General features: G+C 47.1%; 1 protein-coding gene across 1 annotated transcript in view; it reads left to right on the top strand.

Moving 5' to 3' along the window:
* The first annotated feature begins 10,447 nt into the window (after nucleotides 1–10,447).
* KIAA0020 (KIAA0020 ortholog) overlaps nucleotides 10,448–14,370 on the top strand; it is a 45,573-nt gene continuing 41,650 nt past the window's right edge. The window contains exons 1-2 of the mRNA XM_006863835.1: nucleotides 10,448–10,529; nucleotides 11,762–11,980. Coding sequence (XP_006863897.1) covers nucleotides 10,448–10,529; nucleotides 11,762–11,980 — 301 coding nt within the window. The remainder of the gene's footprint in view (nucleotides 10,530–11,761; nucleotides 11,981–14,370) is intronic.

Here is a 14,370-nt window from a genome sequence, read left to right as displayed (position 1 = left end):
GGTTGTTGGTTCACGGAGGGGATCGCAACCATATAATGAAGTAAAGTGTATGACTTGTTGAACTGATGATGTGCTCTTGTAAACCTTCACTCCATTCACAATAAATAGTTTTAAAAAATAATAAAGTCGATTGCCACGTGGTTCTTTTGAAGTACCTCTGAGTGTACTCAAACCACCAACATTTTGGTCAGCAGCAGGTGTGTTGGTCCTGCCACAATGGGCTTTAATGGACCTGTTGTGAGGATCGCACAGAACCAGGCAGTGTTTCCTTCAGCTGTGCCCAGGGGGACTGTGAGCCGGGACACTTGATCATTTGCACCACCCAGAGACTCCGGTCCCTATCTTCTCCCCACTGAATGTGTCACAACCCAGAGGGATCTTAGAGAGTCTGTCTGTATGTTCAGCCAGGGAGTCAACCTGACCCCAGCTATTGTGCCATCATGCATTATTGCCGGGGTGCTGGGGCCGATATCGGAGCATCAGCTACATAAATGCAGCCAGACGTCACATCAGAAAAGAGGCTCACCAGCAGTTCACATTCCCGACAATGAACAGTAATACTCATTTATAGCTTTGCCACAGGGATATGCTAACTCGCCCACCGTCTGTCTTAATATAGTCTGTAACGATCTAGGCCATCTGGCCACCCTACAGAATAGCACACTGGCCCATCGTCTCAGTAATACAGAGAGATGCCCGTATGCTAGTGCTCTGGACCATGCCCTCCAGAGGTTCAGGGCCAAGCATTTCAGTAGAGCTTGTCAGAGTCCAGGGGCCAGGAGCCTGTTGGTTATTTCCTCCACAGCCTGTGATACAGAAAGGAAGTCCCATGCTGCTGGGCCTCTTCAGGTCCTCAAGGCAAGATTCCCCAGACCCGGTGCCAGAGGATAGACAGGGAGGCTGCAGGCTCTGAGTGGGACCTGGACCAAGATCTACAACAGGTCTGGATTGCCTAATGCAGCCATCTAGTAGACCCTATGGTGTCGGAAGTGCTCGTGGTAGGAAAGATGTGGTGTAGAGTTTATGGAAAACCCAAGTGGGAGGCTCTTAGTCGTCTGATGTTGCTGTAACGGAAATACCACAAGGGGATGGCTTTAATGAACAGATATTTATTTTCTCACAGATTCGGAGGCAAGACATCCAATTTCCAAGCACCAGCTCAAGGGGAAGGTTTTCTCTCTCTGTTGTCCTTTCACCTGCAGCTCGCTCCATGTGGCTTGGCATCTGTCTTCCCCATCCATCTTTGCTTGCTTGTTTAATCGTGTTTATACCTCATAAGAAACTGACTCAAGATACACCCAACATGAAACCCGCCTCATTAACATAATAAAGAGAGCCCAGTCCCAACTGGGATTATAACCACAGGCATACAGATTAGGATTTACAACACATATTTTAGGAGACACAATTTAATTCAATAAAGAGTTTAGAGCAAAACCATCCTAGTGTGGAGCTGTAAGATGTGAACCACAAGGTCGGTGGTTCAAACCCACCAACTGCTCCACAGACGCCCTGTACAGGGTTGTTATGAGTCAGAACTGACTCGACAGCATTTAAAAATAACAAAACAATCATCTCATGTATAGCAGAGAATCACAACACAGGGTCTTGGGGTTCTAGAACAAAGCCAAGCCACTGGCAGTGGAGACTTACAAGATTTGAAGAAACAGTGCTGAATTCTAATAGGATAGAATGCTTGACTATGGTGAACCCCTTCACGCAAAGGAGGTACAGACCTAGTCTGGTGGTTGTAGGGTCCCTAGGTCAAATCATGTAGTGCAGCAGCTGGAAGAAGCGAGCCTGAGAGAGCAGATGGTGGTCTGGGAAAGACTCAACCAAGGCACCAGCTGGAGGGACCAATCTGCAACCAGGGCTCTGTTCTCCAGAACACAGAATACATACGAACACAGAGAGCTCTGTTTGACTCTGCATCCCTAATGACAAGAGTACAAGGTCTGGGAACAGAGGAGTAAACTAAGGAATGGCCCCCTTAATCACGATAACACTCTTAATGACCCTCTGGGGTACTTTGTGCTTGCCAACCCACCACTCTGAGATCCATATGGTTAGAAGTCCTTGTTCTACTACTGCCGGGGATGGAGCAAGAGTTCCATTGAACTATGCTTTGTTAGGTGCCATCGAGTCAGTTCCAACTCAGAGTGACTGTCTGCGTAACAGGACGAGACACTGCTCGGTTGGTCCTGCGCCAGCCTCACAATTGTTACGTTTGATCCCGTTTTGCAGCTAGCGTCTCAGTGCATCTCACTTGGGATGGTCCTCTCTGTTGCTGACCTTGAGTTACAATGGCACCTGGGTATTTGGGGCTCCTTGTATCCAGGGGAAGACAGGGAGCCAGTATCTTGGCAGGATCCGTGGGCAGTGGTAGGGCTGCTTGGATACAACAGGCACACGGAGGCACACAGAGGGACACGTGTACCAGCAAGATGATCCACTCGGTGCCCCTAGGTACGGCTTCACCTATGCTGTAACTGCAAGTTCCACTGATGTAGAAGGAGTACCAGATGGTCCAAGCAAGGCACACTATCAGGTAAGCCAAAACCCACCCAAGAGTGAGATGAACTTAGAAAGTACAGCAGCGACAGAGGAGAATGATGAGGACCAATTGCAGCCTCCAAGGGGAGACTTCCTCTTCTGACATGCCCGCTCGGGAATCACAACGTTGTCCTGCCCCACCTGATAAAACACGTGGTAGGAGATGAACCATAATTGCTCACAAATGAAAGAAATCACAAGCCAACTGATTTCCCGTCACTACTTTCCACAGGAAATACCTCTTAATCAAGCCTAAAAGCAAAATTTAAATAAAAACGTGCCCAATAAACATGTTCGGTGTTCTCAATCTAGCTAAAACCCAGAGCTGGTACATATTGTTTGTGAGGTTTTGTTTCACAAAATTGCATGTACAAGAAGTGCTCCACACATACGTGACCATGTTGTTATTGCTAAGTGCTGTCAAATCAATTCCAACTCATAGTGACCCTGTATAGGGTTTCCAAGGAGCGGCTGCTGGGTTTGAACCACTGACCTTGTGGTTAGCAGTCCAATGCTAATCCTAGAGCGCCACACTAAGATTATGAGCTGACATGAACTCATTTTCAGTTTTAATTCTCTGTCATAGACTAACATGACCTCTCCTGAAAGGGGCATCTTGTACACCAATCAGATAAACTCGCATCCCACGCCTTTAATCTTTCTGCCGCTCCAAAGTGAGTCATCAATGACAGGACACTGGGATAAGGTCAATTTTGTGTTGACTATAGCTGGGTCCTTTTTAAAGTATTGAAGAGCAGAGATGTCAGCTTGAGGACTAGGGTGCGCCTGACCCAGGCCATTGTGTTTTCAATAGCCTCATATGGATGCGAAAGCTGGACAGTGAATAAAGAGGATCGTAGAAGAATTGATGCCTTTGAGTTGTGGTGTTGGAGGAGAATACTGAGGGTGCCATGGACTGCCAAAAGAACCAATAGATCTGTTTTGGAAGAAGTGCAGCCAGAGTGCTCCTTGGAGGCCAGGATGGCTAAGCTTCGTCTCTCCTACTTTGGACATGTAGTCCGGAGGAAACAATCGTTGGAGAAGGATGTTATGCTGGGTAGGGTGGAGGGTCAGAGAAAAAGAGGAAGACCTCCAACGAGATGGATCGGCCAGGTGGCATCATTGATGGACACGGGGGTGGCAGCGGTGGTGAGGTTGGCCCAGGATCGAGCATTGTTTCGTTCTGCTGTGCATGGGGTCGCTATGAGTCGGTTCCGACTCGATGGCACCTGACAACAACAATAGCTGGGTCCTGGTGTGGCACTGCAGAATCAGCACTGGACTGCTAACCGCAAGGTCGGCAGTTCAAACCCATCAGCTGCTCCTGGGCAATCAGAATGACACCACCAAGCAGACAACACATTGGGAATGTGTGGTTGGTATTTAGACTAAACAAGTGCACTTTTCAGGAGATTTACAGTATTGAAAAACCACCATCCACACTGCTCAGACATCATTCTTTTTCACCAACAGAAAATACGTTGGTGACCACTCCGTTTCCGTGGATTTGTGATTCCAGTAGGTCTTGAAAATAAAATCCAATCTTTGCTAAATCCTCACTTACGCTTTATAGCGATAACATGCACTTTGTCACTGCTTGTGTATTTTGTAAACAAACAAACAAAAACCAAACCCAATTAGTCAGAAAGTCATTAATTAGACAATGAACGGACTAATGGGGGGGAAGGGGCAAGATGTATGACAGCTGACATGAAACACCCTTTCCTTCTACGAAAACAAAGAAAATGGCCCCAAATCATGGCACACTGAAGTCAACAGTAAACACCCTCCAGAAAGTAGCTTGATGTGCGTGACGCAGATGTACACCATTTTCAATATCTAATATCAAAGGTACAACGATGTCTAAGGTCATCTAGTTAAACATTTAGTCTCTCACTCAGGGGTGTACTCTCAGCAAACTGAAAATTCAAATCAACAATTTGAACCCATTTCTTAAACAAGTGACTTGTAAACTTGGTGTTCATTAGCATCACCTGGGGAGGTAGCAGCCCAAACTCTCAATAGCCAGTGTTCCTTGGGCCAATTAATCATGGTGGTGGCTGTGAGCTATTGAGTTGGTTCTGACTCATGGCAACCCCGTCTAGGGTTTCTGAGACTGTAACTCTTTACAGGAGCAGAAAGCCTCCTTTTTCTCTCACAGAGCAGCTGATGGATTCAAACTGCTGACTTTGTGGTTAGCAGCCCAACACATAACCAACTACACAAGCAGGGCTCCTTAATTAATCCTAACCATTGGTAGGAGCTCTGGTAGCATAGTGGTTACAAATTGGGCTGCTATTCTCAGGGTCAGCAGTTCGAAACTACCAGCTGTTCTGCAGGAGAAATATGAGGCTTTCTGCTCCTGTAAAGATTTACAGCCTCAGAAACCCTGTACAGGGTCGCTATGAGTTGGATCCATCTCCATGGTACATAACAACAACAACAACATTGGTATATAGGAGTCCTGGTGTGGTGCTGTGGGCAAATGCATCAGACTGCAAAGTCGTTTGAACTGCAAAGTCAGTGGTTCAAGCTTACCAGATACTCCTTGAAAACCCTATACAGGGTCGCTATGGGTCGTAATCAACTCGACGGCACTTCACAACAACAACATTGGTATATTTAAAAATGCACTGGTAATTAAGAACCGTCACCTTAAACAATGCAGTTATTTCATTTTCGCTTATGCATTAAAACTAGATTCTTTTAAATTGCAAGTTCAATCTCTTTGGCTGGATGGAAGCATGAACTTCACTAGAGAGTCCTGGGACTAGAACGAGATCTGAGGGTCTGGCTAACATCCCATCAGATGGTCCTCCAAATCCTGGGGCTAGCTGTGTGACCCGATTCTAGGTACTGAGCTAGAGGGGGACTCTGCTGGGGTCTTTTCCTTCTAGGATAAAAGGAAGAATCCTATTGGGCAGGGGGATGTTTTTATTCATCTCCATGATCTTCTTGCTTTGAACTCTGGCACCAATCCCGGAACTGAGGATTCCACTTTGCAAGCAGTGAGTGCGAGTGAGAATGAAAAATCGGCATGCTGGGGAGGGTAGAGGAGCATGGAGATCAAAAGAGCTTGGGTCTTTGATGACTTTGGTCCCTCACTGAACAGGGTTTTATGTAGAGGACTGGAAGACCTCCTTGCTCCAGGCACTGTGACTGAGCTGTTCATTACTTGCAGCCCAAGGCAATCCCGCATGGATGTGTCTGCTAGGATCTGGGATGGCACCCTCTGCGAAGTTGAAAGTACTATGGGTTCCTTCCGGAGACTGTGGGGTATGTTTTTGCAAATTGGGTTTTTTGTTGGTTTGGTTTGGTTAGCATTTATTGCCAAGTGTCAGGGTATCTAACAACCAGAATGATCCTTGGAAGCCAGGATGGCCAGACTTCGTCTCTCATACTTCAGACGTATTATCAGGAGGGCCCAGTCCCTGGAGAAGGAAATCATGCTTGGTGAAGTGGAGGGTCAGTGAGAAAGAGGAAGACCCCCATGGAAATTGACTGATACAATGGCAGCAGCAATGGGCTTAAGCAAAGCAACAAATGTGAGGTTGTTGCAGAACCGGGCAGTTCTGTTGTGCGTAAGGTTGCTTTGAATTGGTACCGACTCTACCATCCTATTCAACTAATAGACACTGCGGGTGCCCCTTGAGTATTTACTAAAAGCTTCCTGGGCCAGAGACAGCAGCCTGAAGTAGTTGTACTGAAAATATCGTAATTTTGACAGGCTCACGGGATCAATGAGGAAGAAAGATGCGGCTTTCTGATCCTATAGATTTCCAGCTTCAAAAACCCTATCCAGGGTTACTGAGTAGGAAACAACTCGAAGGCACTTAAGAACATGGGATCAAACTTTTCCCTTTTTCCATAAAATGAAGGGGAAGATCTACTTTGAAACTGTTCTCAAGGAGGAGCATGGGTGGAGTGTGAAATCCTACCTAGAAAAGTGGCGACAACAGAGACCGTGGCAGTGGCAGAGGTGGTGGCGTGGAGAGACAGAGCAGCTGCAGGTTCCAGGTCCCTGGACTGAGAAAGGCTGTGTGCCTGCGGGCAGGAGGCTGGCTTGAAGAATGTGCCCTTAGGACATTTAAATGAATATATATTATTTGTTTTATATCAAATATTTTTGCTGTGCCCATTTGTGAAATATAAGATGTAAAAGGGAACCCACAGGGAGAAAGTGGAACAACTGTTGTTGCCAGGAGGGGATTGGAATCACTGAGATGAAACAAGTGAATAATTTGTTGAATGTAAAGCTTGATGATTTTGTCTGGAAACTTTCACTCAACTCACAACAAAAAGTTAAAAAAAAACAGTTCTCAGGCTCAAATGAGTTTCACTGTGGACATACTTGTTTCCATAAAGCTAGGCGAAAACTGCTTGTCAAACATCTACTATGTGCTGGGTTGTGGGATTGATACCTGGGAAGTCACATGGCCCCTGCTCTCAAGGATTTACTACAATCTCAAACCTAATGCCACAAGAGGCAGGGAGCAGCATGTGTTGGGGCAGAGTAAAATCGGAAGCTTGACAACAAGGATCAAGTTTCAAGTCAACCGTCCAGTTATAGGAGGTTGAATGATGTCCCTTCAAATGTCATGCCCACATGTTAACGCTCCAAAACCTGTGAAAGTGAACTTTTTGGAAATTGCATCTTTGTAGATATAATTAAGTGAAGATCAGATATAATTAATATATAATTAATTATATATATCAGATATAATTAATATAATTAATCAAGATCAGACCATCCTGTTGTGTTGAGCTGCTCTCTGGTTGGTTCGGACTCGAAACGACCTTATGCACATCGAAACCCTGCCCGATCGTGGGCCAACCTTCCTATTGTTACTATGCTTGAGCCCATTGATGCTGACACTTGGTCAATCCATCTTGCTGGGGGTCTTCCTCACTTTCTCTGACCTTCCACCTTACCAAACATGATATCCTTCTCCAGCGACTGCTCCCTTCTGACAGTATGTCCAAAGTATTAGAGACGAAGTTTGGCCATCTTGGCCTCCAAGGAGCACTCTGGCTACACTTCTTCCAAAACATATCTATTGGTTCTTTTGTCAGCACATGACACTTTCAATATTCTCCTCCAACACCATAACTCAAAGGCATCAACTCTTCTACGATCTTCCTTATTCACTGTCCAGCTTTCACATGCATATGAGGTTATTGAAAATACCATGGCTTGGGTCAGGCGCTGACTTAGTTATTTCTATTTTATATATTATAAACTAGAGGTTTAGAGCAATTTAGTAATTTGCCCAAATGGCCCTCAGTTACTGTGCGAAAAATCGGGATCTGAACTCAAGCCAACTCCCGAGATGCTCGCTTTAAGCCCCACGCTGCACAGCCAGAAAGGAGGAAAAGATCGCAGTGCAAACGCGTTAGCGACTTTCATATTCATTCGCTCAGCGACAGGTTGACCGCCTCTGAACTGAAACGTCAACATCGCTCCGGGCAGGTAACCACAGGGTTAACGACGTCACTTTCAGGAACCGCTGACGCTCCTCCGGTACTACGGATACTGTCAAGGACCAAAGTCCGCGTTGGGCAGCTCCACCGCGCCTCCAGAAGCGGACCAATCGAAATTCAACATTTCCGGTTTTTCTTCCTAGTTCTCGCCCTCTTGCCCCTCAGTTCCGTTCCTGAAGGAGGAAGTAAGAGCGCTTGGGGGCGGGGCAAGGCCAGGAAGCGGAAGTGGCGCCGGTGGAGCGGAGCCCCACGTGTGCGGTAAGTGAATGCGGTGTTGGTCCCCGGCCGCGGGTATAGGGTGGAGGGGTCAGACCACGCTTTCCTGAACGGGTTCCTCGTCTTGGAGCTCAGAGATCGGCAGTGACCTGGAGGACATTAAGTCCAGCATCCTCTTCCCACCACACTGTCGGGAGCGGGCGTCGCTCCTAAACTCGCGTCTGTGCCAGGGCTTCAGTCTGTGTGTGCATGTGACCAACATTCGTTCTGTGTCCGCGCCTGCGCTGGGCGGTACACGACACACATCCTCGGGGGGTTTACCGCCTCCTGTACATTTGCAAGTGATCGAGTCCCGGGAGGAAAAGGACAGGATGCTGAGCTAGTGGCTAGGGCGAAGCCGAGACCTGGTGCGGGGTCAACGGAAGGGACCCTGAGCTCCGAAGCCGAGGGAAGACTGCTGAGCACTGGGCATCTGTTGAAGGCTTGCAAGCGAGGGACAAGCATGCTTGGTCCTGGTTGCTCTTTCAAAACTGTGCTGCATAGAAATTGGAAGCCCAATAAGGAGCTTTTTGGTGATGGTTTGGATGCGAATGTTGGCCATGGAGATAGAAGTTGGAGGGTTAGAAGTATTTTTCTAAAAGGTGCTCGAACCGACTATCACTGATGGGTTGGATGTACAAGACCAGGGATTGAAAACGGTCAGGGTTAATGATTTGGGCTCTTCCTACAGGGTTACATGAGTTGGGATTGACTCAGTGGTAGTGGTTTGGTTTGGTTCCTGAGTGAGTGATGTGTTACTGACTGAGATGGAGAAGAAAACGGTGGGGAGAATTGATAAAGCTGTTATCTGGGGCTGGGTGGCATAGACATATAGTTGCAGAATTACGTTTCTGGTATATTAAGTGAAAGGTGTCTGTAGGACACATGAATAGGTGGCAGGTGGGAGTCAGGAAAGCACTCGTAAAGGAGAAATAACTTGGGGTAAGTGATTCTGCATAAAACCCACAAAATTGGCTGAGATCATCTGGGGAAGACTGGAGAGAAAGGACAGAATTGATAAGTTAAACACCTGAGGGATGTCAACAGTGAGGCCGGGTAAGGAGCTCTGGTAGCATAGCGGTTACAAATCAGGCTGTGAACCTCAAGGTCAGCAGTTTGAAACTACCAGCTGTTCCGCGGGAGAAAGATGAGGCTTTCTGCTCCTGTAAAGATTTGCAGCCTCGGAAACCCTGTACAGGGTTGCTGTGAGTCGGAACCGACTCCACGGCACATAACCAACCAACCATACATAACATGCTGAACTGCAAAGTTGGTTTGATCCACAGACTTGGTGGATCAAGCTCCTCAAGCTCCTCCTCGGAAACCTTATACAGGGTTGCTATGAGTCAGAACTGACTCAAAGGCACTTAACAACAACAACATTGAATGGTTAAGGAGCCCTGGTGATACAGGGTAAAGCAGAAAGGTGGGTGGGTTGAACCTACCAGTAGTTCCCAGAAAGACCACCCATCATGATTAAAAAACCAAACCTAAGCCCACTGCCACCGAATTGATGTGACCCTGTATAGGGTTTCTGAGACTGTAAACCATTAGGGTCTTATCTTTCTCCTACAGAGTCACTAGGGCCTAGAAAACCCCATGGGGTAGTTCACTCATGTCACCTGAAATCACTAGGGGTTGGAATGTGCTCCATAGTACCCATCAGCAACACTGAGTGGTTACTTCTTACGAAGCAAGAGCTCCGCTTCTCATCCATCATCCAAACACTGATGCTTTTACCATGTGTAAATAACCATCGATTTCTAGCGAGTCCTTCAGACTCTTGCCTCCAAATAAGACATGCAGGACTCAGGATCTGAGGATGTGCTTTAGTGCTGGATTGGAACTGTGTGCCTTTCCACATCCAAAGGACTTGGGTGGTACTGTAAGATAAACCGCACGCTCGGCGGTTCAAGCCCACCAGGCACTCCTTGGAAGCCCTATACAGGGTCACCGGGTGTTGGAACCGATTTCATTGCATTTACCAACAGCAACCACTTCTAAAATCTTACAGCAGTGATTGTGTAATGACTGGGCTTGTGTGGTACCCGAGTGCCACCTGCTAAGTGAAGGACAACGATGGTGGCATCATTTCAGGGCTCGTGTGTGATGCGCACTTCACGGATCCTTTGTGTTTTTCTTTTCCAGAGTTGCTGTGATGGAAGTCAAAGGGAAAAAGAAATTCCTGGGAAAAGGCACAGAGACCTCACATGGAAAACCCAGACTTCCCAAGAGCGGTGGTAAGACAGCCAAACCCAAACACACGTCACCACGCAGTTGTTTTTGACCATTGTGATTAGAGTGGGGATAGGTGATGGATGACGGGGCAGGAAGCCGACTTCAGTCTATACTTGTGGGCCAGGATTTGAATGGAAATACTGGGAAGGGTGAATGTTCGTGCATATGGATGGGCAGGTTTCTTGTGAAATTGAAAACATCTGAGAAATTGCCAGACCCAGTAGGAAGTGGGATGCATGATACTCAAGGAAGATCCCGAATCTATCTCACACCCTTTGTTTTAACGTTGGACATTCCAGAATTGGTCGTAGCTCTGGTCATGCCAGTACCTCTCGGGCCAGGGGGTATGGTTGCGGTGTCTTTATTGTTCGGTTAGGCGTCAGTGTGACGAAATAGAAAAGGCAGGGGGCTTGTAACTGAGCGAACGGGCCAGTCAGAGTTGACTCGGCAGCAGAGGCCTTGTTTTCTGGCTTGACGCTCATCTCATTGGTTAGATGGCACTGTGCACATCTTATTGGCCAAACGGAGTTGAACGTAACACCGTGGTCAACTTGAGCAGTGTTGGTTTCAGTCTTCCAGTCCTTCTATGTTAGGAAAAGTAGGTTTGACGACCTTAAGGAGCTGCAGTCGTTACAATAGGAATCGAGAGGGTAAGTATTAGCCCTACTATTTTTTAAAAACTGGAGAATTATATCAAATATGAGGAGCCTTTTCCTAAAGTTTGTGGGCGGCAAACTTCATGACCTTTTTAGTCTATTTTCCAGGACATTTTTAAAGTCACCAGTGGCTCTCATTTGACCAGGTGGTAGAATTATGGGTAGTTTTTTATCGTGCAGCTCTACTTTCTAGGGTTTCTTTAATGGACTTCTGTTACTATTTTATAATCAGGGAATGAGTTTTGGTTTCATTCTGTTTTGACTTTAAGTCCTGCTGTTTAACAAGGTAAGTGTATATTTGAGAGTTTATTGTTAGTAAGTGCCATCGAGTCAGTTTTGACCCTAGCAACCCTGTATAGGATTTTTGAGGAGCGGCTGGTGAGCTTGACCTGCCAACCTTGCGGTTCAAACCAACTATGCAGTCCAGTGCATTAACCCACAGTGCCACCCTAGGACTCCATGCTTGAGAATAACACAGAGTATAGCTCAGTAAAAAACATGTGTAAGGAACAGAACCCAATGAAAAAAGGGGAGGTCTGCCCCGGGCCATTGAATTAATCACTTGTTTTCATCACTAGGTTCTGATTCTTCAAAGACGTTCCCAAGGAAACTTGTTAAGGATGGTGGACATAAAGCCACATCTCTGAACTTCGGGAAAAGTGCCACAAAACCTGGGAAGAAGACTGTGAAACAGTTCAAGAGTAAGCAGCAAGGGGACAAAGCAGCAAAGGGCAAGTTCCAGCAGCCCAATAAATTCAGCAAGAAGAGAAGGTTCCAGCCAGACAGCCAAAGTGATGGTAAGCTCTGGTCCCGTCGGGAGGTCCCCGGAGCTGCTGCCCAGCCTGAACTCCTGCCCGAACTGTGGGGACTCGGGATACTTTACAGTCAGTGGGGATCTCTCAGTCTTGTTCTTCTAGGTGGGAAGGAGGCGGGAGCACGTTGGTGCAATAGCAGCAGAAATCAAAATCTGGAGTTTGTTACTTCCTAGAGCCTTCCTGAATTAGCCCTGGATGAAGCTGAGCTCTAATACTGCGGAGCATTGGTGAAACAGTCAGTAGGTTAGGATTCATTCATTCAGCACTTACTTGCTGTGCTAGGAGGTGGGCTAAACACGAGCAACAGTAACAAAAATGTAACAACCATTGTCTTAGTTATCAGGCGTTACTGTAACAAATCCTAGAGTGGATTTTCTCACAGCTGAGGGGCTAGCAGTCCGAACTCAGGGTGCCAGTTCTAGGGGCTGGCTTGGTCTCTCAGTCGGCTCATTAGCATGTATGGGCCAGCTATAGAGGCTAGCTTGGTCTCTCGGTCAGCTCATTAGCATGTATATGCCAGCTCTAGGGGCTAGCTTGGTCTCTTGGTCGGCTCATTAGCATGTATGGGCCCGATCTTCCCTGAAGCTCTCCATGTGTCTTGGCATCAGTCTTCCCCTGGGTCTAGGGGGTTCTTAGCTTTAGGGATCCTGGTTCCAAAGGATCCAAATCCCAGCTCTTCTTGCTTGGGGTCTCTCTGCTCCTTTCTGTGTTCCCCTGCTTACTGTAAGATAAGAGATGATGCAGGCCACACCCCAGGGAAGCCCCCTCACGTCTGTTCAGGGTTGAGTAAGGGCTCTGCATCCCAGCCTGAAATCCTGCCAGGGCACTGGCTGATGGCATCCAGTCCACCATGGGCATCTTCACAAAACTGTCAAACTGTGCACTGGCTAGGCACTGAAAATTGTGGCTTAGCCAAGTTGACCCAATTTTGGGGAGACACAGTTCAGTCCAGGATAACCAGTAAGAGTAGTAGTAGTTGTTGTTGTTGTTGTTGTTAAGTGCCGTGGAGTCGATTCCGACTCGTGGCAACCCTGCATAGGGTTTCCGAGTCTGTAAATCTTTACGAGAGCAGAAAGCCTCATCTTTCTCCCGTGGAACAACTGGTAGTTTTGAACTGCTGACCCTGAGGTTAGCAGCCCGATTCGTAACCACTACGCTACCCCAACTAATGGGCGTAGTTGTGGTGGTGAGGTAGCATGGAATCAAATTCTATTCATAGCAACCCCGTGTGACAGAGTAAAACGGCCTCGTGGGTTTCCTAGGCTGTCATCTATGGTATCACTACATACTCGTGTATACTCTTATATGTCATCCACTCACAGCGGCCCCGTGTGACGGAGGAGAACTGCCCCAGAGGGTTTCCTAGGCTCAGCTGTGTCACTACGTACTCACGCACACTTTTTAAAAAATGTTTCTATTATGAATTATGTGATGGTTTACATGGGAGAACATTAGTTTTACATTCATCCTATTGTATATCATTTCATTGCCATGGTTACAATCCCCTCCATGTATCATCAACCAACCAAAGGATACACCCTGCAAGCCTGCCCCCGCCCCTGGTCCTCAGCACACAGTCCCTCTCCCTCACTGTGTCTAAAGTCCCCAGCCACACATCTCTCCAGGTCATCGTCTCTGCCTCCATATCAGGGGTCACTGCTTCTCTGGGTAGGGTCCTGCTGTCCACTTGTCTCCCTTGATGGGTCCCAGGGACCTCCACTCCTAGACTGAAAAGTCAGTCACTCCCCTTCTTGCTACAAAACATCTACCTTTACATTTCTAACCCTCACAATCAGTCCTGATAACAATTATTCACTATTGTATCACAAGAGACCTATTCACATTTCCTTTCATCAGCCCCGCCTAGACAGATTGGATACTACTCAGTGGAGATTCTACCTTCCTCCACGCCCTCTGGATGTAGATTCCGTCTTAAAAACTTGTAAGCCAGTCACTTCTTGCCTTTGAAGCCTCCCATTTTGGGTAGCCAGTGTCCAAGTTGCCCATCCCTGTCTATTCTGTGTATGGGGTGGGGGGTTGGGAATGGTCCTTGCTGTAAAGATTTGTTCCCTCTTTTGAGCTACTGCATCCATAGGTGTTGGTCAAGTTTTCATCAAATTGTATTAGTTTACTCTTATTTTCCTCTTCTTACTTCTGGTGAGCTCTTATCATCCAGTCATTGAAACCAGGTCAAGTGGGTATTATCTGCAAGTGTGGGTGTTCTTGTGCATATGCCCTCTCTTCTTATCAGCTGGATGCTTCACTCTCCAGTCTAGTGCTCTGTGGCTATGTCACTGACTCTGGGCCCAAGAGTCCCCAGGTCTTGCCACACTGCTGGCCAACCAGGTCTCTACCCAGGTTCACAGGAGTCT

The sequence above is a fragment of the Chrysochloris asiatica genome, unplaced genomic scaffold, assembly GCF_000296735.1.
Source record: "Chrysochloris asiatica unplaced genomic scaffold, ChrAsi1.0 scaffold00056, whole genome shotgun sequence".
NCBI classification, from domain to species: Eukaryota; Metazoa; Chordata; class Mammalia; order Afrosoricida; family Chrysochloridae; genus Chrysochloris; species Chrysochloris asiatica.
Note: the sequence above shows the minus strand (reverse complement) of the source record. Positions and strands in the feature narration are given on the sequence as shown.